General features: G+C 38.2%; 2 protein-coding genes across 2 annotated transcripts; one reads left to right on the top strand and one right to left on the bottom strand.

Annotated features, from left to right (window-relative positions):
* The first annotated feature begins 1,260 nt into the window (after positions 1 to 1,260).
* On the top strand, positions 1,261 to 8,141 carry LOC131987092 (interferon regulatory factor 2-binding protein 1-like). The gene is made up of 2 exons (XM_059352251.1): positions 1,261 to 3,349; positions 7,526 to 8,141. Exon 1 carries the CDS (start codon positions 1,549 to 1,551, stop codon positions 3,322 to 3,324), a length of 1,776 nt encoding a protein of 591 aa, XP_059208234.1. The 5' UTR covers positions 1,261 to 1,548; the 3' UTR covers positions 3,325 to 3,349; positions 7,526 to 8,141.
* A 3,696-nt stretch (positions 8,142 to 11,837) lies between these two features.
* On the bottom strand, positions 11,838 to 25,067 carry micu2 (mitochondrial calcium uptake 2). The gene is made up of 12 exons (XM_059352260.1): positions 24,703 to 25,067; positions 21,737 to 21,866; positions 19,886 to 19,917; positions 19,700 to 19,775; positions 18,243 to 18,290; positions 17,846 to 17,928; positions 17,006 to 17,059; positions 16,265 to 16,362; positions 14,300 to 14,471; positions 14,108 to 14,216; positions 13,312 to 13,469; positions 11,838 to 12,006 (listed from the first exon to the last, which is right to left on the bottom strand). Exons 1-12 carry the CDS (start codon positions 24,898 to 24,900, stop codon positions 11,905 to 11,907), a joined length of 1,260 nt encoding a protein of 419 aa, XP_059208243.1. The 5' UTR covers positions 24,901 to 25,067; the 3' UTR covers positions 11,838 to 11,904.
* Between the last annotated feature and the right edge of the window lie 1,955 nt (positions 25,068 to 27,022).

Below are 27,022 nucleotides of genomic sequence, written 5' to 3'. Positions count from 1 at the left end.
GTCTATCAGTAGAACAAAGTGTATAACTCGACACAGGTAGCTATGGCAACTATGTTTTTTTACGTCATGTGGACTCGCTTTCTCCTTTATTTACCTGCTTTAATGAGAACAGAACTAAAGAGTTTAACACTTAAAATCTGTAGTGTAATCGGTGACTTGCCTCTTTGACCTCTCATGTGAAACGTTTTTGGCACAGTAGCCTACTATACAGTCATGGAAAAAATATTAGACCATTGTTTTCTTCAATGTCTTGTTCATTTTAATGTCTGGTACAACCAAAGGTACATTTGTTTGGACACATATAACAAAAATAACTCAACTCGATTTTAATTTAAGAGCTGATAATCATTATCAAGAAAACCGTGGAAAATATTTAAATATAAGCTCTTAAACTCTTATGAGTTATTGTTATTGTGTTTGTTTATATATAAATGTACCTTTTAGTTGTACCAGGCATTAAATTATAGGCTATTAGATAAAACAAGGGTGGTCTAATATATTTTTCCATGACTGTATATTATACATATATTATTAGATTATTTGTATTTATATAAGCATCGTTTTCATTTTGTAAAGATAGGGCTCATCTTAACTACTTAATATGCTGTAATGAGGTTTAAAATATCTAATCACTTTAACTTTACCATACTTTTGTCATGGAAAAAAAATATTAGACCATTGTTAAAACATTGCTAAATGTAGTGGAGTAAAAAGTACAATATTTGCCTCAAAATGCTCTTAAATTAAACTCTTGAGTTATTGTTATATTTGTCTAAATATAAATGTACCTTTAGTTGTACCAGGCATTCAAATACTAGATAAAACAAGGGTGGTCTGATATATTTTTCCATGACTGTATATTCTACATATATTATGAGATTATTTATGTAAGCATAGTTTTCATTTTGTAAAGATGGGGCTGGTTTTAACTACTTAATATGCTGTTATGAGATTTAAAATGTCTTATCACTTTAGCTTTATCATGTTTTTATGTTAAATGTCGACCTGAAATGTGACTACACTTTGTAGTTACTTTGTTTTCTATACCATTGATAAATGTAGTGAGTAGTAGAGTAAAAAGTTTTTAAAAAATCCTAAAAATGCTCTTTAATTAAACTCTTATGAGCTTTTTTGTTATATTTGTCCGAACAAATGTACCTTTAGTTGTACCAGGCATTAAAATGATTTAATTGATTTCCCCCCCCATATTTTCTTTACAACAGTCGTAAAAAGGGGAAAAGGTGGCGGCGTGAGGGGGACTACAATTCCCATAGTGCACTGGGCTTCGGTCGCGTAGGTGTTTCCGGTGTCTTATAACATTTTACTTCCTTCCACACAGACCGAGCCGAACAAATCGAGAAAGAAGACGTCGCTAACTTTTAAATGCTACCGTCAACAGTCGAGTTTTGAGGTTATTTTTCGTTTTAATTCTGTTGTAAAATTCGCGCCATGTGGCGAGTGGTGTCTGAGAACTGAGTAATAGTTGGGAAACGTAGACCGTAACGTGAAGGCCTCCGAAGAAAGTTTGGTCGAGGGCCTGTAAACAACATGTCCTCCGCCTCGCAGTCTTCCTCCAGACGGCAGTGGTGCTACCTCTGCGATCTGCCCAAGATGCCCTGGGCCATGCTGTGGGAGTTCAGCGAGGCTGTGTGCCGGGGATGTGTCAACTACGACGGGGCGGACCGGATAGAGCTCCTCATTGAGACTGCCAGGCAGCTGAAGAGCACCCACGGAGTGCTAGACGGCAGGTCCCCCGGTCCACAGCAGGGCAAAGCCAGCTCTGCCGGGCCCCTGGAGGCAGGGCGGCAGCATGGGGAGCGGATAGATAGGGGGAGGGGGGAGTATGGGGTGTCTGCTCGCCTCCCCAATGGCCTCCACAGAGCTGAAGATGTGTCCATGTCAGAGGGCAGCAGACAGAGCCCCAACACGCGCCGGGCCATAGTGGGGGCAGTTCCTAGTCTCCATGGCACCATATCCCATGCCTTGATAGCTCAGGGGTTAGTAGCAGCCCCTCATGGGCTTCTAGCCCCCTTATCCAGGGCTGGGGCTACACCAATTGCAGTCTCATCTGGCCCCATAATGGGTGATGCTGGCAGAAGACAGGTGGTGTCCCTGGGTGTGGGAGCCAGCACGTCTGCTCTGGTGGGTATAGATTCTGCAGTGTGGAGGAACAATGAAGTGATGGCAGAACTGAACGAGGTGGCTCGTAGCAGGGTTGAAGGCTGGCCCAATCGTCCCAAAGCGGTCCGGGATGTGCTTGTAGCGCTCAGCAGCTGCGTTCCCTTCAACGTGCGCTTCAGGAAAGACCATAATCTGATGGGTCGTGTTCTGGCCTTCGACGCCAGCACAACTCCAGAGTTTGAGCTGAAGGTATTTGTGGAGTATCCTGCCGGCTCCGGGATGATCTTCTCAGGAGTCCCGGACCTGGTCAGGCAGATGTTCCGCGACTCGGCCAAAGATGCAGGTAAAGCGGTGAACTCTGGGCTGCGTTATGTGGAATACGAGAAGCGACAAGGAACGGGAGACTGGCGTGGGCTGTCTGAGCTGTTGAATGATGGCGTACGCATGTTCAAAGAGCCCCCGATACCAGAGGTTCTGCCACAGCCAGAGGCAGGTTTGCCCATGGCAGCTGCCGGACGCCCTGTTCCAGCAAAGACCACAACTCGGCGTCGCAAGGCTTCTCCAGGCTCTGAGAATGGAGAAAGCGAAGGGAGGCCTGAACACCCAGGGAGAGAGCCCTGGCCCCGGGGTGCTTACTCAGGCATGGAACCTCTTCCTGGCATGGCCGCTCCTCAAGAGGGCCCACCCCGTTTACACAGCCAACCCTCACCCATCTCAGCGCTGATGGGAGTGGCAGACAGCCTGAGCTCCAGCCAGATGGCCAGAGATAGCCCCAGCATGTCCACAGCCCACTCCTCCTCCGCTGGACGCCCCACCAGCAGCAGCCCCTCCACTGCCTCCACCTCAGTCTCCCAGGCAGCCTTGGGCCAGAGTCTAAGTGCGGCGGGGCAGAGCAGCAGCGCCAGCGCCGGAGAGTCCACCAGCAGCGCCCAGGGCACTCTGCTCTGCTGCACCCTCTGCAGAGAGCGCTTGGAGGACACACATTTTGTCCAGTGTCCGTCTGTCCCGCATCACAAGTTCTGCTTCCCCTGCACCCGAGGGTTCATCCGCAGCCAAGGCCAAGGTGGAGAGGTGTACTGCCCCAGTGGAGAGCGCTGTCCCCTGGCTGGCTCCTCTGTGCCTTGGGCCTTCATGCAGGGAGAGATCTCAACCATCCTGGCCGGAGATGGAGACGTGACAGTAAAGAAGGAGAGTGACCCTTGACGTCTCCATCCAGATGTGGTGAATGGTAAGGCAGTGAGAAAACAGGCTTATTATATATAATGTGTTATTTCCACTTTTTGAATTGGATTACTGACATAAATAAACTTTTCTATGATATTCTAATTTATTGAGATGCACCTGTATTAAAAATAAAAATGTTATTGTTATAAAAATATAATTTTCTTAAATAAAGACCAGCTTTAAGCAGGGAGGAAAAGGGAAGTTGGTATTCAACAATACATCGCAGGTCACACTTGTTTAAACAGAGGATTTAAATGTCAGGATGCTTAATATTAGTCCGCAGATATTGCTGATCGAGTGCTGCCTCACAGGAATTATTCATAGGAAAAACAAACGGCTAAATCAGAAATGAAAAACAGGGATGCAACTGTCCTGAGAGGCTGTTGAGACCATTTTGTAATGAGCTTTAACAATAACAATATATATTTTTTATTAAAGATGACAATCAAAACAAAAATTATCTAAAAGCCCCAGTAAGAAATGTCCCCAAAAATAGTCACCAACAGTGATGATAATTTTTTTTCATCTGTGTTTGGCTTGAAAAAACAGCAGTAGAACTGATTAAAGCAGTTTATTAAAATATGTCTTAAGGTTTCAGTCGATTTTCAGCATTAATAATTTAAGCATGTTATCGTCAACAGTCAAGTTTTTTTTTTTTTTTATAAATCTGTTTATTGAAACACATCACATCATGTTACATGACCTTTACAAATAGATGCGTGATTTTTTTCCCCCTCAAACAAACAAGTAGAAAACACACAAAACATTATCCCACCCCAGTTGGTCTTCCCTTTTCAAACAGAATATCTCATCAACCACCTTACATTTGTACATTCATAATGATGTAAGAGCATTGCTGGACAAAAAGAAAAAGTTAACTTCTACACCGTAGAAGTTGTAGCTACATTATCGAAATATGAGATAAGAGGCTGCCATGTAGTATAGAATTTCTCAGTTGACCCTCGGAGTGAAAATTAGATTTTTTCTAATTTAAGAATGACATTAGGTCAGTCTGCCAAGATTGTTCTGCTGGTGGTTTAGGCAACTTCCAGTGTAAAAGGATACACCTGCAGACAATCAGAGAGGAAAAGCTAAAACATTTAATGTCTGCTTACTGAATTCTAAATAAAAAATTTTAAAAAACAATTAACATTTTTTCATACAGTTTACAGCACCAGTAACGGCAGTAGAACTTCAAATTCCACCCAAACCCACCTCCCTCCCAAATCAGGCCCCAAAGGCCAACTCTTGCCTTAAACCCTAATAATAATAATAATAATAATAAAAATAATGAAAAATAAATGAATAAAATAATAATTAAAAAGGATAATAATTACAGTAATAGTAAAGTAGATGATAGATAAATACAATACTGAAGTGAAAAATAGAAAAATAAATTAAAACCATAAAAAATATAAAGAAAGTTCAAAGCACAGTAAATTACATTGAACAGAGGTCATGATATTGGCTTGGTCTTACAGGAGTGGTAACAACCAACAACTACCGCTACACCATTGAAAGTACTCAACAAGTTAACTGAGGAGTTATCCAGATATGTTTTAAAGTCACTCCAGCATTTTTTCAAAAAGATGGGGTTTCTTTTTCACATTGAACATAATTTTTTCAGAGGCCATGTAAGATGCAACTTCCTTAAGCCACATTGAGACAGTGGGTGGGCTTTCACTTTTCCACAGTATGGCAATACATTTATTTCCAGCAATTAGGGATAGCCTAATAAACCGTGTTTTCCTCATCTTGTTAGCGGGTAAAACAGATCAATCCCCTAGCAATATCACTCTTGGTGAGTGAGGAATCTCAATCCCTGTGATGCCCTTGAGTACATCCACAATATGATCCCAAAAATGCTTCAAATTTACACAATCCCAAAACATGTGGATAAGACTTCCTGTTGTGATCTTACACCTAGGAAAAAAGTTCAGAAATAGTAAAATACATTTTATTGAGTCTCTCTGGTGTGAGATAAATTCTATGAATGGGATTAATCTGTAGAAGCCGATGACGGCTATCATACGAAAACTTTTGAGCTGAGCACAGCGCTTCCCAATCAGTCTTTAAAGGTAAAACCAAGATCATTTCGCCCTAGATTTCAGAGTTTTATTTGTCAGGAGATACAGTATTCTGCTGTATATGACCGACACCATGCTCTTAGGGCGTTGAATACCCTTCCGAATGTTATCAGTCACAGGAGATTCTAGAGGGGTTGGATGCCCACCATGTTGAGAGCAAATTAAGTGTCTGACCTGCAGATATTTAAAGTAATGTACAGCAGGAAGATTGAAGGAATCTTTTAACTGTTCAAAGGATTTGAGTATATTATTATCATAGAGGATGCCAAATCCCCATGCTGTGCCACCTCTTAGTGAGACCATCTCTTAGTACAGGTGGAAGTGAAAGGGGTTGTTACTATGCAGTAGTTTCACACTATGGGTACGTAGTTTGTATAATTGACCGAATTCAGATAATTCAGACAATTTGAGGGAACTCCAAAAATAGCAATGAGCGGACAGGGAGTGATAGCTCCACCTAGAACCTCTGACATGATCTTGAAAAAGTTAATAGTTGAGTTTTGAGGTTATATTTTATTTAACTTTGTCGTAAAATAGCGAGCCATGTGGCAAGTGGCAAATTATACAACAGAATATACAAATTATACAAATGAAATGACGCAGGATAAAATAAACAAATCATTTTTACCGTATTGCAGCTCCCTCCCACTCTTCACTGTTTGTGTCTCAGCTTTAATTTCTCTGGTAGTACAGTGACTAACCTGTATTTTCTTACTGTAGACATATCTCTAATATTAAACATAGGGTTTCTACAGGTTTCACAAAATTAAATGTTAGACTTTTTAAGAATTTGTTGACATTAACCTCACTATTTTTTGACGTTCCAGCCATATATAACAATCATTTCTAGTAATTTTCTGAGGGCACACTTTAGCATTAGTCTGATTTGTAGCCTAAGGATGCATAACGTCTCCTGACAGTGCAAACCCACATACATCAAAATGTATGATTGATGTTATAACTATGGCTGCCAAAAAGAAAATATTCAAGAAGTAGAATTAAATGTGTTAAGACCTTTTTAAGAGCTGCAGAAAGCCTGGAGACCATTTTCTCACCAGCACCAAATAAATAACAGTCCCATGTTCAATCAACTGTGACAGAGCTTGCACAGTCACTCTCATATTTTGCACAAGGACTACATTATATGTCTAAAAGTTAATTTTCCTCGGGCAACTACAACTCCATCTAAAATTTTAGAGTCTGACCAATTCCAAAGAAGTCGGGACGTTATCCAATGTCAAAACAAATTGCTATTCCCTTGTGACACACACTTGATTATAAACAGTACAAAAACTTGATTATTTTTTGTTTTCTTAAATATGAAATTGATGCCTTCTGTTTTTATTTACATTTTACACAGACTCAGTTGTATAGGCTGATATTGGCCTATACCAGACATGTTGGTACATTAAAAACTCACATAATGCAGAAAATTGTGCTTGAGGCGATTTAGAAATGGTGTTAGCTATTTTTTAAATTTGTATTTATTCCTTAATTACATGGCCAGCTATTGACCCATACTGAACGTACACTACTGATGTTTATTTTATTTTATCAGATTTATTTTTATATCTTAGTTTTCATGTCTACAGTAGTTTGACATAGTATAATCATGTTATATGTTCATTCTTAAAGTATTTTGTTTCAGAAAACCACCTCCTGAGTATCTGTGTAGTCACATCGGTGCATAATCCACCTAGAAAAGTTATTTCATTCCAGCTAAAGAACTCACCATATTGACCGCCAAATCGGTAAAACCAGTATCGGTCTCAAAAAAACACATATAATTTGCTCTACAAAATTCACCCTGAAAATTCTTACTGTTAGAAAAGACACGGTCTGTTTAAAATGTTCCTAAATCCTTACATACATTCTTTTTCTTCTTTTTCCACAGTGGATCAAACATCATATTCTATGATGTCCAAAAACAAAACAAAAAAGTCATACTATAGCATGTCGTTTTTTGTCAAAAAAGGTCAAATTATAAAATGCCTCAAATGCTAGAAATGGGTTTATTATAGTGTGTTTGTCAGCTGCCCTTTGTTAAAAATGTTGCCAAACCCTTACAGTGATCTTTTTCTTCTTTTTCACAGTGGATCAAACACTTTGAAAGCACTTCCCTATTATGTCAAGCAGAGGTCCACTTTGGCTGCAGTTCATCATGTGTGCCTCTGAGAGCAGAATAACTCTGAACCCCAGGAGAACAGCTACACACACACACACACACACACACCGCTAACTAAATCCACAACAAGAATGACTCTTGAGAGGAGGGACACGTCCGCTGGTTGGGGCTCGGCTCACCTGTGAAGGCTGAGCAGCTCCATCACACCTGAATGTTGAGTCCTGACCCAATCTGTCCTTCTCTCTGTCCAGTGCAGCAGAGGCCTCTCAGCACGCCTCCTTTTAAAGCCCAGGATAGAAAGCACATGCTTGTTTTTAGGAATGACAATCTATTTGGTCTCTCATTTGTGTTTTTGTTCTATATGTTGCATACTATTCTACAAAGATGGATGACAGCGATATTGACAAAATCTTGCAATTCTTCGAAAAACAAATGAATGTTCAAAATGTGGCAAACCATTGGGTCCTTAAAGCCAAGGATTGAAAAAAAATGTAATCCCACAACATGTCTCTTAGGTATTCTCCTTCTATTGTATGTCAAAAATGTGAATTTACTTTCAATATGGCTATGTAATTTCTATTTTTGATACAATACAAATTTATATGTATTTGTTTATAGTGATAAGAAGACCAAAGATGGCTTCATGCTCAATGTAATTTTATTGTATTGTAGCTGTGTATGCTGTATTCACTGATAACCTTGGCATCAGTCAGTCACTAATTTGTTCATCTATCACAGAGGTAAGCTTGTTTTGTCTATTTACTTTTTGAATTATATGTATGGTAAGATAATTAGCACCACAATCTTCAATGGTTAACCCACATACTCGTGATCTTTACAGGTCCATTCTACAATAAATGACAAAATAGTTATTAGTCATAGCTGGCTTATTCTTTGAACCTCACATGTTAAGAACACTATTAGGACATTGCCTAAAAATGGATCAGTTTTAGTCTGTTGATACAAATTAGAGCATAATATGGCCAGAAATGACAGAAAAACAATATATGGGATGTCCAAAAATGGTCAAATTGTAAAATGCTTAAAAATGCGTTAATTATAGTCTGTTGATACAGATGAGAGCATAATTTAGCCAGAAATGAGAAAACATATTATGGGATGTCCAAAAATGACCCCCTCAAAAAAAATCATCTTTTAGTATGTCAATTTTTGTCAAAAATGGTCAAATATTAAAATGCTAGAAATGGGGCAATTATATTCTTGATACGTATTAGAACATAATATGGCGAGAAAAATGCTTAAAATGGGTTAAATATAGTCTGTTGATACATATTAGAGCAGTGATTCCCAACCGGGGGGGCCTCTTGGTTTTATGGGGTGTATAAATCTAATGTGTTAAATATAGATTAGTCAGCATTTAATTCATTAGTGTGACAAAAACAACTAAATATTGGCTACATTTAACGTTTATTCATTTATTTAAACTAAATAGTGATTTAAATAGTGATTTAAAAAAAATCACTATAGAAAAGTTAAAAAATCTAGGCTATATGGGGAGAATAAGGGTGTGTGTAACCTCCCTCCTGCAGTATACACAGGTAACCTAGCAACACAAACCCAGAGCTAATGGGAAAATGGCCAAGCGTCATGGAGACGAGAACGCTGAATATGAGAGGGTACTATGAAAGTTACACTGAGTTCAGCTTCATAGAAGCATCCAGAGATGGTGGGTAACCCCAAAGAGTTTTTCCACAGGAAAAGGGAACTCTCACAAACAGGCCCCAAAACATTATGGACAGTTTTAATAAAGCTGGAAGCCACCAGAAGCAGGCTACGGTTGCGTCTTGAGTTGAGGCTGAGTGCTCTCTCAAGCCAAAATACCACACAACATTGGGGAAACATCTCTGGAGTCTTCAAAAGCTCCAAAGCATGATTTACTCTGAAACTGGCCTCATGGAGTTTACAGCCAGAACTTTAGTTTGATGATGATATACCAAGTAAAACTGGAGACAAGCTCAAATATATTTAGTATAAAATGATAGAACTGGATGTAACCCTCTTATATGTTATATTTGCAACCTTTGTTCACATTTGCAACATTTCAAATTCTTTATTGAGCATGATAGTGTTTTGAAAGTTTAAAAAAAATTCAAAATCACATTTTATGTTGAAAATGACAACAAAAAAAAGACACAAAATGACCAAAAAAAAAGACAAAATAATTTAAAAAAGACATAATAACTAAAGACACAGAATGACTAAAAAAGTACACAAAATAACCAAAATTGTTGCCCTAAACACACAAGACAAAAATAAAATAGTCCCACTCGAATAGAAACCAGATTTGGATGACAGGATCACACAAGATCACATTTATTTTGTTTTTTCTTTGTTTCTTTTTGGTTCAAAATGTTGATCCAGTAAGAATAAAAAATCAATTATTATTAGGTCAAATAGGTGAGGTTGTGCTGAAAAAAAATATATACCAACATGGCATTTAAACATGTTTTAAGTGGTGTATACAGGCAGGATGAAAACAATGGACACAACAGCTCAAAACCCCATGGAGTTAACCCTGCTTGCATTAAAATGTCAGAGATACTATGTGGACCGCAGGTGGCTAAGAAATTGAAGACTGTACCACTGTCCCATAACACAGTGAAAGACAGAATGGCAGGAAACTTGAGAACACACTGGTGGAAAAAATCAAGATGCCCGTTTTCAATCCAGCTGGATGAAAGTAGCACTGTGGCAGAGGAGGCCGTTCTCGTTGTAAATGTAGAGTAGATGGAAGAAACCGAGCTAAAACAGGACATTCCTCTGTCTGTTCATCTCACAGGCACCACAAGAGGAGAGCACATGTTCACTGGAGTTGATGCACTGCAAAAAACATGAAGCTTACCAAGTATTTTCTTCTTATGTCTAGCAATAGTATCCTAATTATCTTGTTTTGAGTATAATTAAGCTACTGACCATAGCTTCATGTGCTTACTTTAACTTGTCTTTTTGTAACAAAAATGACATGAGTTTCTCATTAAGACTTCCTATCTGGCGGAGATAATCAGTCTGTACAACGAGGCAAACAAACGCATGCAGGGTGCCGATGCCAACGTAATGGAGGTCAAAGAGACAGTGGATGCGTTTGTGTGCAAAGTAAAGTATAGAAAGAATAAATTGGCAAAGGGCGACCTGTAACAGTTTCCTTTGCTACAGAGTCAGGGGGGAAGTTACCCGATGCTTTGGCCAGAAGGTTGTTAGAGTTGTTGTTTTAGCAGAACAGATGAGAGGAGAGTAAAATCCTTTTGACTATTTATTGAAGACAATAATGAAAGAGTGAATCATGTACATGGACCTTCTCTGCTTAGCAGCCTGTGATTTCTGAACAGTTAGCTGTACCCACCTCCCAAAAAAGGATGCCTATCTTACTTTTACACAGAGTTTTATAATGTGAATGTTTAGACTTGGCCTGCCGATTTCATTGGCACACAGGCTAGTCCTAGCCTCTTGGTGCTTCAGCTCCCTTTGGAAGAAAAAGCTAAAAGCACACTTCTGTACTGTGTTGGTCAGTGGCTATCTCCACCTGGTCTCATGACGTTGAATTGGAGCACAAAGAGAGCTTCAGTGTTTCATCTGCCCTCAAATATGTGGTGATGTGCAAAGTGTTATCAGTACAGTAGTGTTCAATATAATAGCAGTCCAACGTGACTAACCACATTAATCCAGGTTTTTAGTATATTTTTTATTGCGACATGGCAAACAAAGTACCAGTAGGTGCAGTAGATTCTCATAAAACCAACAAGACCCAGCATTCATGATATGCAGCTCTTAAGGCTGTGCAATTGGACAATTAGTTGAAAGGGGTGTGTTCAAAAAAATATATCCTTTCTTTTGATACTCCCCGTCCTGCCCACCTCTGTCTGTTTTTATACGTTTTGGACGGGTTGATGGCAAATTTCGTTGTACAACCCTGTGCAATGACAATAAAGGCTTTCTGATTTGGGAACAGTGACACCAGACATCCCATCACTGGTACATGGAATGCAGCCACAGAGTTCTCATGAAAAGACTGAGGCTGAGGCTGTCTACAGAGAAAGATGGTACTGGTAGAAGGTAAAAATGTGGGTCACAAAGTGAAAGGGTGTGGAGTGCAATAGTAAAAAGTGATCATTCTGAATATAAAAGCCATAACATGATCAAGACACAGCACCAGAAAATTATATAAAAATATTGTAAACACCACAACCAGACCCACAACTCTCAGACAATATATTTGTAAACATATTTAGTTTAGTGGTGTAAATCCTTTATAATCTTGTTCACATAACTTTTTGTTATTATACAATGCCAAGGTGAGCAGTGGTATGAGTGACTCTCTGTCATGGTGGTTCAGATGGGGCACCCAGTGTCACCCAGGGCCTCCCGCGCTGCTTTCATGGTCTCTCTCTTCACACATTTCCAGTAGCCAGAGAAGCCGCTCTGATGCTGCACCTGAAGGCAGCACAGTTTTAATTACATCTGACAGTATCAGAAACATGTCTCCTCATTAAAAAAAGATTCAAGGGTTTTAGATTTGCAATTAGTTTGCCATGTTAAAATTAAAGTAACACGTAAATGTCCCCTTTAGCATACATTAAAAAAATGTGGGTCAATTATAGTCTGGTGATACATATGCTGCATAAAAAAAGCATAATATGGCCAGAAATGACAGAAAATCATATTATGGGATGTCCAAAACTTTAAAAAAGTCAAATTAAAGTAACTACACAAAGGGTTAAACTGAGAAAAACTGCTTTAAAGTTTTTTTAAACGTTTTTTACTGGCAAGCCAAATGTGTTATAGGTAGATAAGTGATATGACACTTATTTCTACATGTATTGATGTCATTTTTATGCTTAAAAATCATGATTTATTTGACCTTTGACCCCAAAATGTAGCAATGTCTGCATTGCTGTGCATCTGCAAGTGTTAAATCTTTGAATAGAGTTGTTAGTGTATTTTAGACATACTTCCACTTTGAAAACGGCAACTTTCTCTTCAGACTCGCCATTGCTGCAGCTTACCTCTGCTACTTTGTATGTGTGAGGCTGCAGTATGGTTTGTGTGTAAACTGAACACTGCCTCTGATTGGCTTACAAACTCTTACTCTACCTTAGCCAATCATCATCACTTATACGGTTGTCCCCACCCCTCCCTCCTCCCTCACAGAAGAAAAAAAGAAAACAGCTTTGCAGCTCCTGACTGAGAGCCAAGTCAGATGACAACAGCTTTAATGAGTAGCTTCAGTTTATAATGCGCCATATTAAATTGTCGGTAACGGTAAAAGCGTAACGATGGAAATAGTAAATAATTAGATTTCCTGTTGCTGAAAAAAATAATCACGGGTGAAGAGTCGCGTAATAAGGTGATAACCTTATTACGTGGCTGTGGCTCAGTTGGTAGATCGGGTTGCCCGCCGATTGGAGGGTTGGTGGTTCGATCCCTGACCATGGCAGTCTACATGTCGAAGTATCTTTGAGCAAGATACTGAATCCCAAATTGCTCCTGATGCTGCGTTCATCGGTGTGTGTGAATGAATTCCCAATGGTGGCAGGTGGCACCGTTTAGGGTAGCCTCTGCCACCAGTATGAATGTGTGTGTGAACGGGTGAATGAGCGCAGTCTGTAGTGTAAAGCACTTTGAGTGGTCGCAAAGACTAGAAAAGCGCTATAAAAGTGCAGGTCCATTTACCATTTTACTAAATCTGGCCTATGTGACAGATGCATTTGCTGCTGTGTATCAAAGACGCAGACTGACCTTCAGACCTCGCAGCACTCTGTCGTTCATCACACCCATGAACTCCTTATGGCTGAGGCAGCTGTCTCCGTCCATGTCAAACAGTTTAAACACAGTGTCCAGGACATTCTCAGACAGATCGTGGCCTGTGGCGATCCTCACAGCTCGTTTGAACTGGGCTGCAATGAGAGGAAGGTCATCTACTGTAAATAATGTTAAGAGAAAACTAGCCACTTTCTCATCCAGAGAGACGTTACCATAACCCCCAGAATAAAACCAAAACAAACAGGCCATCAGAACCAATGTTGGAGACAATGTGGTCAACTAATGGCAGACCATACCCAGGTTTTTTGGACCTGCCCCACCTTGCAACCTTTCTGGACCCAAGTACAAGCTACAACAAAGATGATTCTGGGATTTGATATTGACTTCACTTGTATCTCATTTTGTTTGGGGAATATATTAAAGGATCTGCATAACAGGGCCAGATATTTATTAAAGTTCCTCATGGCAGCAAGTAAAAAAAGCATTAACCAGATGCTGGCTTCTTAGAGAACCTCCCATCCTGAACCTATGGAAAAATATAATAAATGATATATACAGTATGGAATGTATAACCTTCACTTTGAGATTACAGGAGGAAAAGGGGAAAGATTATTATGACGGCTGAAATTGTTGTTGATTGTGAACAAAAGTTTATAACCCTATTGTGAACGCGTATGTGTAAATTTCAATGTGACAGAAAGTTTGTATATGACCTCATGTTTGTGTTGTGAAAAGAAAAAAGTATAAAAAAAAAAAAGAAGAGAGGTGTTACCCATTCCGACAGGACGGTGGGCTCCAGTGACCAGCTTCATTGAAAAGGCAAAGTCCTCCAGATTGTTGGTGAACAGACAGAAGGCTTTGAACTCCTCAAACGTGATACTCTGCAGGACAAACGTTTCAGCTCACTCATATGCTACACTGAATGAGGTTTTCACAGCACGTGTGTGAGGGAAAGTCCTCTAACCTGGCCAGCAGGGATCCTCTTCCTCATGTTCTCCCAGTAGACTTCGTTGTCCTCTTCATTGGTGTAGTGGAGCAGCCACTCTGCAAAGTCCTCTCTACGCATGGTGTCCATACCTCTGGAGAACTGCAGGAACTCCATCTCCTGGACTTCAGCCTGCAGGTCCTCCATGAACCTCAACAGCACAAATGGTTAACTGGTTAAATATGATGCTTTAACAAGCAGAAAACATAGCTCACTACAATATCAAAGTCACCTTTGATGCACAACAGATAAACACCTTCTAATGCTCAACATGGGTCCAAAATGACCCACATTCATTCCCCATTTTATTTCATGTAGGCTGTGTGTTTGAATATCTTTTTTTTTTTTTTATTACAACAGATTATATCTATTTTTCCTTTCATACTTTATGAAGAAAAATGTTTTTGTATTATTAGATCAAGTTTACACACATGGGGCAAAAATGACCTTGTGCATTAGAAGCGTAGTGATACAAAAAGTGATACACTGAATTAACAATTTCAGTGTGTGTAACTATGTTTGTCTTATTTTGAAGGTATAACTTCAAAAGAGTTCTTAGAACCACCAGATTACATTGGAAAATCACATATTTTAACATTTCAGATTTATTAGAGCCAACAAATAATAATTTCCATTGGAAAAACACCAATTTAACAAAATACGATAGTTAATATTTGTGTCTTCTTTGTCAGGTTTAGAATTGATGATAACATAAACACCCTCTAATGCACAACATGGTTCAAAAATGACCTTGTGCATTAGGAGTGTAGTGATAAAAAAAAAAAATGGTTAAAAGAGTAGAACAATGAAGTCTGCTATAAGGCAGAATGATCGACTGCATGTCAATTTTGGTCAAAAAAGGTCAAATTTTAAAATATATAGTCTGTTGATACATATTAGCGCATAATATGGCCAGAAATTACAGAAAAACACCGTATTATGCAATATCCAAGAATTTAAAAAAGTCATACTCTATAGCATGTCAATTTTTGTCAAAATGGTCAAATTTAAAAATGCCTAAAAATGCTTAAAATGGGTCAATTATAGCCTGTTGATACATATTACAGCAAATGCAAGGTTAAATAAAAATGTTTGTTGATTTAATCATACAACTTTTTATTTTATTTACTATGACATAAATTGAAAAAAATGCTTTGTCGAGTGAGCTCAATGCACTGCAAATAAAAACCATGCATGCATATAAACACAAGTAACAGAAGAAACATCTTCACAAACTTGATGACATCAGCAGCATTCAGAAAAAGAAACATAAAAAAAGAAACTTTGCTGCGTTATTTCAACAACTTCCCGACACGATATCCTGACACATGGTGCTTATAGATTCCTTACATCTTCTTGTTTCATACGATATCAGTATATTCCTAAAAATGAGCCTACTACGGCCTCCGGCAAAAATACTGACAGCACCGGAACGCTAAATATCGATACTTGGCGGCCATGAATCCCATAATCCCATCTAGGCCTAAAACGTCTGGGAAAATGCCTGTAAAACCTCTGGCCGATTTTAAAATAACCCCCTAAAACCTGAAGTTTTCTGGAATTTCAACAGAAGTGTCAACGCCTACTAAATAATCGTCCAAAAATAATTGTCCAAACCTTCAATAAAGTCTTTAAAAAAAAATCAACGTGTTGCATTCTGATGCATTTCATTGGCCAAAAGACTGAAAATAGGTGGAAAAACTACAAATGCTACAAAACGACGTATCTGCTTTCCCGGCTTTAGTGGTAGAAATGCGATAATGCTTTCCCACCTTAAATGGGTTAAGTTCACTAGTTTTTAAATAAAGATCAAATTCAGCAAACTGTGTAGGATTTTGAGCACAAAGTGGACGTTTGCCGACTGATACACAGTCTCCTGTATGTGACCTGTATTATGTAAGTGCAGCAGCAGGGGTGGAGGGACGACAGACGACATTTACTTACCTGTGGAACTCTTTATACTGCAACTTGTTGTGTCCTCTCTTCCCAAAGAAGTAGGTCTGCAGAGTTGTGTTTACACCCTCAGCTTCTTCCACTGGTTTCTGTAAAGAACCAGGGAATCATTGCAGCATTACTATTAACAAAGAACAGGCAGACATTCCTCTGTAGAAGTGCGGTTGCTGAAAGTGACAAAAATCATGTAAATACCAAGGTTAAAATAGTTTGGGATTTTTCAGTTAGTTTTAATTTCAATGTCAATTTTTGTTTTCTAATTCAGTTAGTTTTAATGAGTTTTTAGAGTGAGTTTGCTAGTTTTAATTAGTTTTTATTTTTTGGAAAATGCTTAGTTTTAGTTTAGTTTTCATTAGTTTTAGTTTGTTGTAATGAGGTATTTGTTGGGTGTGAGATTCAATAAAGTCACAATAAATGTTTCCTTTATTTCCTTTGTCTGATCCATCTCAGCCCCAATAAGTTTATTAAGTCATAAAACCAGATAGAAATAGATTTCATATCAACCAAAAAGGTTTACGTATGAAATAAATTGACAAAGATGAAAACTAAGGACATTTTCACTATAATTTTAGTTAGTTTTGTAACCACACAATATTATTTCAGTTAGTTATCGGTTTTTTTTTTTAACTCTCTTTTTTTTATTACAGTTAACAATTTTTTTGTTTTTTTCAATTCTAGTTTCCGTTATTTTGTTAGTTTTCATTAACTATAATAACCCTGGTGAATTCTTACCTCTGTGACGTCCTTGGGAAGTCTCGTTTTACTTTTTCCAATGATGTTCTTCAGCTTCAGAAGAAGAAAAAGAACAAACAAAATTGAATCAAAGAAATGAGGAATTATCTTCTGCACTGTAGGATTTTAATGGATCAAACCAGAGATAAAATCTTCATCTAAATTGCACAGCAGACTGTAGCAGATGACAATCCATGCACCTTTTTTCTCTCCTAGTTAATGCTCTAAGGCTTGTGCACCAAGTCACGACATGAAAATAAAACACAAGTTGCACAATGTGCTAATAACATGCAGTCTAGCAGCCAAGGCCTGATCTAGACTAAACGTACGGTGGCGCTGAGGTGCAAATCCCAACAACAAAACAGATTTTTTGATTTGCTGTTGTGTTTTTTGATTTGTCGTTGTGTTTTGATTTGCTGTTGTGTTTTTTGATTTGTCGTATTTTTTGATTTGTCGTTGTGTTTTTTGATTTGTCGTTGTGTTTTTTGATTTGCTGTTGTGTTTTCTGATGTGCCGTTGTGATTTGCACTTCAAGGCCACCATATAAACACACTGTTGTCATCACAGTCAGAACTGACACAAAAATGTAACTTTAAATAAATGGACTAAACAGAAGGGCTGACTCAGGCTGCAGAGATGCAAACACATGACAGATGAAAACAGACTGGAGCTGTGGCTCACCTCCACATGGAGCCTCGGCCCATACTTACAACTGTAGCAGCATCAGTGCTTGAGGCAGCATTAAAATGTGGCAATGTGATGATTACAGTACTCACATATAAAACAATCTGTTCAGTATTACTACAACATTATAAACAATGATTCTATCAGAGGTCTTACCTTGAGAAACTCCTTTTTGTCCACATTCTCATTGCTGTCAACATCAAGCATTTTGAAAGCTATATGAAATCCTGTACGCGGCTCTGCAACAGTAATGCACTGTCAGTTATCTCAGCTCTATCTGACTATTATAGAAATATGCACTTGGTTAGTAGGGCAAAGTTGCATTTCTCAACACGGCCTGGGAAAAAAAAACAGTGTTGAGAAGTAAAGACACAAATCAGGTCAACAGCTGCTCTACTGAGATGTGCAGGTGTGCAAAGCTAGGACAGGAGCAACCAGGGAAAACAGTACTCTTACATAACAGAAACAGAAATGCAAAATCACAAATTCATTCAGCACAAGATCAGTGAGAGTGGGGGAAGACCCTGTAACACAGGTTTGGGAAGCTACTTACTGGTCAGGATTGTCAGCAGGAACAGATACTCTGTGTAGGATATCAAACCTGCAAGAGCAATGATGACACATCATTATCTTAACTTTGGCTTATGTACTTTGTCTAACCCTTGTGTACTCCTCCCTCGACTATACATGGTATACATGGTCCTCAGGGGTCAAAAAGGACCCCATGACACAAGACTGTTTTTAGGACATGTAGTAGTCAAACTTGAAAATGCGGCCTTAATTTTGCATATTTGACTACAATTAAACAATAATAATGAAAAAAATATGAAAATTATATATCAATGTGTTGGTCGTGCCGTAAAAGGTGAAAAAAAAGTTGGTAATAATTTTTCTCTACATGTCCTAAAACCAGTCTAATGTCATGAGGTCCTTTTTGACCCCTGAGGAACATGGCTGTGATTTTTTTTTTTTGCTGACATCCAAAAATTAACAATGCTTTCAAAACATAAGTTTTACTAAAAGTTGACATAACCTACTCTGTGCATTCCCATCAAGAAATTATTATTTCTTGATAACTATTGGGGGGGGGGGAATCAGGTTTTATTACTATTTTCTTTTTTCATCTTGATATGAGGCCTAATTTTGTATTGTATATTTGACTAAAATTGACCAATAATAATGAAAATAATATGAAAATTAAATATCAATTTCTTGAAAGGGTGAAAAAAAAAGGTTGGTAATATTATTTTCTACATGTCCTAAAACCAGTCTAATGTCATGGGGTCCTATTTGATCCCCAAGGAGGATGGGTGCTATAAAAATGTATAAAACACCTAAAAATGCATGAAGAAAGTTGATTCTTTATTATATTATCTATAAAAGGATGCAGAGGGGCACAGGTGCTGAAAATTTCAAGCAATTCTATGAAAGTTAACCTTTATGTATGTTAGGGCGGCTGTGGCTTAGTTGGTAGAGTGGGTTAACCCCCAACTGAAGGGTTCGATCCCTGACCGTCGCGGCTTACATGTCGAAGTATCCTTGAGCAAAATACTGCACCCCAAATTGCTCCCGATGCTGCGTTCATCAATTAATGATCCCAGTCAACTCCATACAGTGAGACATACAGCATATTATTGAATCAGAGGGATTAGATAAGTACCTGGTAATGTATCAGTATTATCAGAAAATATAATTTAAAAAAATAATAATATTGATCTCATATTAATAATATAACATATGATTATACTGTGTAAATAATCCAGACCCTCTTAATTTCTTTTCTATTTATTATACAAAACACAATAAACAAAGATAAAAATGAATTTGACTGCTGTCAATATCATTTTTTAAATTTTGAGATATCATTATCGCGTAGAGAAAATGATAACCACCAACAAGACGGGCGGCTGTGGCTCAGTTGGTAGAGTGGGTTGTCCACTAACAATCTTAGCAGATCTGGACACAGCATTTTAGACCATAATTAGGTCCTGTGTGTGTTGACAGACTCACCATTGTCTCCTATGGACCTGAACAGTTCGTTACCAGGCCGAGCTCTAGAGGCAGCATCCAGCATCTTGTTAACGTCCTGCAAAGACACCAAGAAGAGACAGAAAACAGCACAAACTGATGACTTTGCTCTACACAAGTGGTTTGAAACTAATTAACTGATTACCGAGTGTGATGATGGAGGCATACCTGTGTTGTTAAATGTCTCTTTTGTAGCTTTCCTGCATGAGAAGAAAGAGAAAAGATTTGTAAATTAGTGTAGCACAGACCTCTCGCATGTCACATGAAATACATTCATTTAGATTGAAATGGTTACTATTCAAAACATTTTAACAGATCATTTATTTTTCTATTTTTTGCTGTTAATGTATATTTCATAAATACTATGTGAGGCAACAGTATCCAGGGTAACATTGCAGAACAACAAGTCAGAGCAGGACTATGAGTGTATGACCTTTGATGAAAAGGTGAAAATATTAATCTATAGCCTGTCTGAGACTGAGAGGGACAATATTGACTTCCAGAGTAATTATCTATGTGTAACCATCCACGTCCCATCTGAATTAATGCTGCGTTATTTGAAAAAAAACCTTTAAAATCTTTGACCCAGGTCAAGGTTAGACACTTGGCCAGTTGGTGACTTAGATCAGTGGTTCTCCACCTTTTTTCAGTGATGTTCCCCCTGTGAAATATTTATTCAGCCAAGTACACCCAAACCAGGGCAAAGCATTGTTGGCTGAAAAAAAAAGAAAGACTTAAAACAGAGCGCTGTGCCATCAGTGTCTGATTTATATAACTTTGAATTTTGTTTGCGTTTATCAGTCTCAAACATTTGAAAAAAAAATATATATATATATATTTCAAATATTTTAAATGTTAATAATCCATGACTAAAGTTATTGCAAATATTTCTCATCACTAAAATGTAGTGATTCAAACTAATGCAGTAAAAACAGTGAGCATATAACCATTTAAAACTATCACTGCTACGCTTCAACCACGACTCCATCTTTGAGCTTTCAAGTGATTGACAGGTGATGCCAGGTGTCACATGACAGGTTGGGTCCAACCATCCCGGTATGGGGGACACTCTTGAGTTTTTAGGATCATTAAATTAAATAGCCTACTGAATATAAAATTAATTTTATGAATAATTTTATTATACTTACATTTTCCTAAAATATTTATTAAATTATTATTTTTAAATGATTTTTGCATGGATGCTACTTCTTAAATGTATATTTTAAAATCTCATGTACCCCCTGGAGCGCCTTCACGTACCCCCAGATGTACGCGTACCCCCATTTGAGAACCACTGACTTAAATCACGTCAAGGTTATTGAGCTGGGCAACAGAAATCCTTCAGTGGTTTTTCCTTTCCTTTGATTGTGATTTGATTTTATGCTAAATAGTTTCCCTGAGACCAGGCTTGTATCAGGCTTGCAATATTTGTAGTGATTTTAATAATTATTTTATACAGAATATAATGTGACACAAATCTTTGAAATCATTTTTACAGTAAAGTCTTGTTTAATGCATTTTGTGTTACATTTGAACAGTAAGCAAACTGCAACGCCCTCCCCAGCCATGTTATATGTATGATTATATCATGTAATGCTAGTCTAATGTGTCAAATAAACCAATATGCTTCACAAGGCTTATTTATCTTCATCCTGAGAGAATTTTGTATTCCACAGATATTGCACATTTTCTCTAATGTGTGTGAAATACAAAATACTCTCAAAAAAAGAAAAAAAAACCCTTTAATAACAAATGCCAAATAGCAGCCATGTAAGTATTGTATAGTCAAACTGAACTGAACTGATATCAAACATCTAAAACTTTAGGCTTTACCTCTCTCATTTTAAAAAAATAAAACATAAAAAAGCCGAACTTCGCGGCATTATTTCCACAACTTCCTGACGTGATATCCTGACACACATCTTCTAGTTTCATATTATACCAGTATCTGCAGTATATTCCTAAAAGTGAGCCAGCTACAGCCCCCCCCCCCACCTCTACTAGAGTAAAGTAACTTACGGTCAACATTCTCCAGCATTACAGAGAAGAGGAAGTCTCTGGGGGTCATGTAGGGCTCCTCTTGGTAGACCACTGAGGCGAATTGGTTGAAACGGACCTTCCTGGCAGACATCTGGGGAGGTGCAGCTTCCTGAAAGTAGTGGCACAATTATCACCGTAAACTACAGAGCCAGGCAATAACAGATACACTAAATACATTGACTCAAGTACTGGTTCTGTACTCAGGGTAGGGCTGCACGATTATGGCCAAAATGATAATCACAATTATTTTGATCAATATTGTAATCACGATTATTAATCACGACTATTCATCATGTTAGGAAAAACATATTTTTTTTATTGCACTATTCTTAAACAAACAATAGGAACAGTTTTTAGTGTGTGCATAGAGTGTCTGGTGCTTGTTGTAAACAGAGATCGCTAAGCTAACACCTCCTGTAGCAGCAGCACATACACACTGTACTGTTACTGTTAGCTCTGTAGCAGCACATATACACTGTACCGTTACTGTTAGCTCTGTAGCAGCACATACACACTGTACTGCTACAGAGCTAACTGTTAGCCTATTAGCAATTTACAGACTGGAGGCTAAGGGGTTAACATCCCCTTCAGCTCTGTAGCTGGGAGAGACTGCTGCAGGAGTACTGTGCCGCTTCGACTCGTTCTTACTCTTAACGAACCTCCGACCCCCGCGGCTTTGTTATGCTTGTTAAGAGTAAGAACGAGTATCCAAAAGTCTCCAATGACACCAGAAAAAGTCGCTGGATTTGTCACCAGTCGCTTTTCTGAAAAATATTCACTAAGGCGATCTGAAAAGTCACTAAATATAGCAACAAAGTCACTAAGTTGGCAACACTAGCTGTATCCCAAAGTCAAGGATCCTTCCTTCAGAGTCGGGTCCTCCGGAAGCGAGGCAAGAGTCCTTCCTTTCACTGGTGTAACGCACAAATGGGACAGCCTTCGGAGTGTGCAGCTGTGCGTAAAGGAAGGATCCTACCAAGGAAGGATCCTTGACTTTGGGATACAGCTACTGTTTCACCCTATGGTTTCACCGGCTTTTACAAATGGCGCGTGTCGTTGTGGCGTTTGAGTACTTCGTCACATCCTGCTTAGCGTTCCATCCAATCAGCAACCAGGCTTCTTTCAGGGGAGAAAAACGGCCCTGCCCCCTGGTGGTTGGTGGACTACTGGTGTAGAAAGTGCTTGATTAGATATGCAGGAGAGCCACATTTTAAAATGGAAATATCTCCGACGATCAGGTTAATTTAATCGTAGCGGCCAAAATTGTTTTATTATTTATTGTGCAGCCCTAACTCAGGATCTCTGCAGGTTTCAACAAGTCATATTTATGACTTTTTTTTAGACTTTTTAAGACCATAAAATTGGTAAAAAAGTACAATAGACATGAAGGAAAATCAGAGGCATGGAATTATATGCAAAGTATATGAATTTATTCTCAGCACAAATTCTGACCGGGCTGCACAGGTCCTTAGTTCCATTTTGTAGTTATGAGTATATGAATTTTAAGATCATTTTAGAGATTTTAATGGCTACTTTACTGGATTTTAGACATTTTAAGACTCGTTAAAGACACTGCGGATACCGGTGTACTAGAAATTTGAGTTACTTGTACTTTTAGTATTCCAAAGAGAAATATTGTTTTTTTACTTCACTACATTTATATGATACCTTTAGTAACTAGTAACTCTGCGGATTCAGATTGTTAATAACTAACTAATAGATTATGATAGCCTTACCATTATCAGCTGCAACATTAAAGTGATGAGCATGTTAATGCATTATAATGGAAATGTGTTTTGTTGTTGTTGTTTTTTTCTGAAACAGGCAATTTTGCATACTTGGTACACTACCTTATGGTCGGTGGTGGAAGAAGTATTCAGATCCTTTACTTCAGTAAAAGTACTAATACACACTGTGAAATGACTCCACTACAAGTAAAAGTCCTGCATTCAATACTTACTGAAGTAAAAGTACAAAAGTATCAGCATCAAAATGTACTTAGAGTATCAAAAGTAAAAGTACTCATTATGCAGAATGGACCAACTCAGATTGTTTTATATCTGCTAAATATATTACTATATTATTATTATTATTATTATTATTATTATTATTATTAATGCATATATGTAAGCACTTTTATTTTTCTTAGTGTAGGGCTAATTTTAACAACTTAAGTTAGTTATGAGGTTTTATTATAAAAATAACAGTCTAATCACTTTAAATTAAACATGTTTTTTTATGTAAAATATTGACCTGAAAAGTAACTAAAATTGTCAGCTAAATGTAGGAGTAGAAGTTTAAAGTTACATAAAATGGAAATACTTGGTAAAGTACAAATACCTCAAAATTCTACTCAAGTACAGTACTTGAGCAAATGTACTTACTTACGTTCCACCACTGCTTATGGTAGTTATTATTAATGTTAAATACGATTTTAAATGCAGAACTTTAACTTGCAACAGCGTTTTTTTACACTGTGGTATGACTACATTTTAGTGGTGGAATGTAAGTAAGTTACATTTACTCAAGTACTGTACTTAAGTAGAATTGTGAGGTACTTGTACTTTCCTTGAGTATTTCCATGTTATGTAACTTTATACTTTTACTCCACTACATTTAGCTGACAGCTAAACAAAAACAAAAACAACCACAACAAATAAGAAAACAAAACAAAAATCAAAAAACAACAAACACAAACAATATTTCAATAATATAACGTCATGGCGGACACTTGGTGGTGTGTGTCTGTGAGTGACAGCTGGGGGGCGTTAGTTGTTGTTGTTAACAACTTTATATGTTTACACCCTTTCCGTACATTAAATATCAGCACGTGTCGCTGTTAACAGTATTTAATGTTAAAAATACAAACATATATACACAGTGACAATAGTTACACGTGTCCGTTTGCGTGCAGTTCCGACGACAGAAACTTTAATTAAACTCACTTTTTGCTCCTCAGCGTGAACGGCGAACGGCAGAGTCCTGTTGTTGACATGATACTGGTAGAAACAGATCACCCCGCTTCCGATTCCGGAGCCCAGAAGAGCGGGTCCGACAACACGGCGCAGGGCCACACTCTTCATACACCGAGGACTCCTCCAAACATTCCTCAACAAGGCGGCGACTCTTCCCCAGCTGGCCATTTTGAAGGAAGCTGGCTCGCTAAACTCCAAAAGTCTTCCGTAGCTGCGTACTGTCGGTTGGCGGAGCAAAGCCACGCCTCCAAGCTTACGTAATGTGACGAAATCACGTCCACAAAATAAATCCAAGTGGGCTGAATCTCACAACTGGCTTCAAAGAGATCTCTCTCTATTACCCGGAGAATCTCTGTAAAGTGCACATTTTTGACGTATTGTAATAAAACTTTTGTTAAACTGAGAAACTTGGACGTCTCCAGCTCTTCATTTCCCCATCAACGAATGCGCAGAAAAATTGTGAGGTTTTTTCTGTTGGTGACAGATTATCAATTTTCAAGATTTCCTCATGCAATTTTTCTAACAAAACACAAAGAAACTTAATTATGTGAGTCAGTATATCAGCAGTGAGGTGTGTGCATGCATGCAATGTGGTGAAATGCAGGTGTAGAAGCTGAAAGTAACTAACAAACTAAACAAAACCAACTAAACTAGACCAAACCAACTAAAACAAACCAAGATGGTGGCTGTGGAGGAGAGGGAGAGAGAGAGAGAGAGAGAGAGCTGAGGCCTCAGCTCCTCTATTTAGCCTCACTGATTGAGATTGGATTCAGGTGTGCTTCTCCAGCCTCCTCCAGTCTGCAGAGCCTTTACCTGTGGCTCCTCCTACAAAGGAAGACAAATACAACATGCCACAACATACAGAGGGGGAGGGGGTCATCACACATGCAAATGGCCGATCTTTCATTTGTTGACTTATTTGATAAACATGGTAACCTCTCTTATAATGACTTTATTTTGTGCTTTCTTGCAAAAGCACACTAACTACTATTCACCGGGTCTATTCTTATTTTGTGTGCTTGCTTGCAAAAGTACACTAACTACTATTCACCGGGCTTATTCTTCTTCTTTTTATTATTCTTCCGTTTCTTCCGTGTCATTTTTCGGTCGACTACCCCTCCCAGAGTTTTGGCCGTACATACACAAAAAAGGTATCAAATCGACCGGCTCACCCATGACAAGTGTGCTATGGCTTTTCTAAGGGTTTTGACGAACGGTTTGCAAATTATTGGGCAAACACACGTCAAAAAATTCCCCCAATGTAACCCTATGGCAGCTATTCTCAACCTTTTTGAGTCGCGACCCCCAATTTCACATGTATGTTGTCAGCGACCCCCGTTCACTGAACACAATCTCACACGCACAGTTCAGATCACCCAAAAAAGAAACAAAATGACCACAAAAAGACACAAAATGACCAAAAAAGGAAACAAAATGACCAAAAGACACAAATTGACCACCAAATGATTAAAAAAAGACACAAAATCACCAAAAAAGGAAACAAAATGACCAAAAAAAAGAAACAATATGACCAAAAAAGACACGTTAGAAAAATTGCATGAGGAAACCTTGAAAATTGATAATCTGTCACCGACAGAAAAAATCTGTCACCAACAGAAAAAACCTCACCATTTTTCTGCGCATTCGTTGATGGGAAATGAAGAGCTGGAGACGTCCAAGTTTCTCAGTTTAACAAAAGTTTTATTACAATACGTCAAAAAATGTGCACTTTACAGAGATCTCCGGGTTCAAAATTAACTCATGTCCCTGAATACAAACAGACGTGTTTCAGTTCGTGAAGTCTGAACCACGACTCCCTCCCTGGAACCCATTAAAATACTCTTACAATTGTTTACAAAACATGCTGGTCGATTTCCTCCAGGAAGTCCCGCCCTCTTGATCGCTGATTCGCCAGTTTTAATTAATACAACGGCACGTCAATGCCAGCTGGGCATACGATCTTGCTGCCCCGGACAAGGCCATCCTGGCCTCTCCAGGACATTCAACAAAAAACATTCTGTTTTGTTATTGTCTCACAAAGATATTATGTCTACAGAGTCAAAGGTTTCTCACTGTGTCACATAGATTGTAAAAGTCTAAAAAATATGAACCAGACAATAAAATAAAATATATGTAGTCAAAGTTTCTAAACCAAAATTAACACACAAACATAATCATTGTATCAAATCATATTGTCTGACTTAATATAAATGCATAGAGATATTTATTACAGTCAAGGTTTGACCTTTGATAGTGACCTGCGTCACTCACAGAGAACAGAGACAGACCA

This window comes from Centropristis striata, chromosome 15 (assembly GCF_030273125.1).
Source record: "Centropristis striata isolate RG_2023a ecotype Rhode Island chromosome 15, C.striata_1.0, whole genome shotgun sequence".
Lineage (NCBI taxonomy): Eukaryota > Metazoa > Chordata > Actinopteri > Perciformes > Serranidae > Centropristis > Centropristis striata.
Note: the sequence above shows the minus strand (reverse complement) of the source record. Positions and strands in the feature narration are given on the sequence as shown.

Coding starts and splice junctions, on each gene's coding strand:
- LOC131987092 (XM_059352251.1), top strand. CDS start 1,549: ATGTCCTCCGCCTCGCAGTCTTCCTCCAGACGGCAGTGGTGCTACCTC.
- micu2 (XM_059352260.1), bottom strand. CDS start 24,900: ATGGCCAGCTGGGGAAGAGTCGCCGCCTTGTTGAGGAATGTTTGGAGG. Junction 19,776..19,885: donor AGAGACATTTAACAACACAG/GTATGCCTCCAT, acceptor GTGTCTTTGCAG/GACGTTAACAAGATGCTGGA. Junction 14,472..16,264: donor CAGTATAAAGAGTTCCACAG/GTAAGTAAATGT, acceptor TGTGCTGTTGAG/GTTCATGGAGGACCTGCAGG.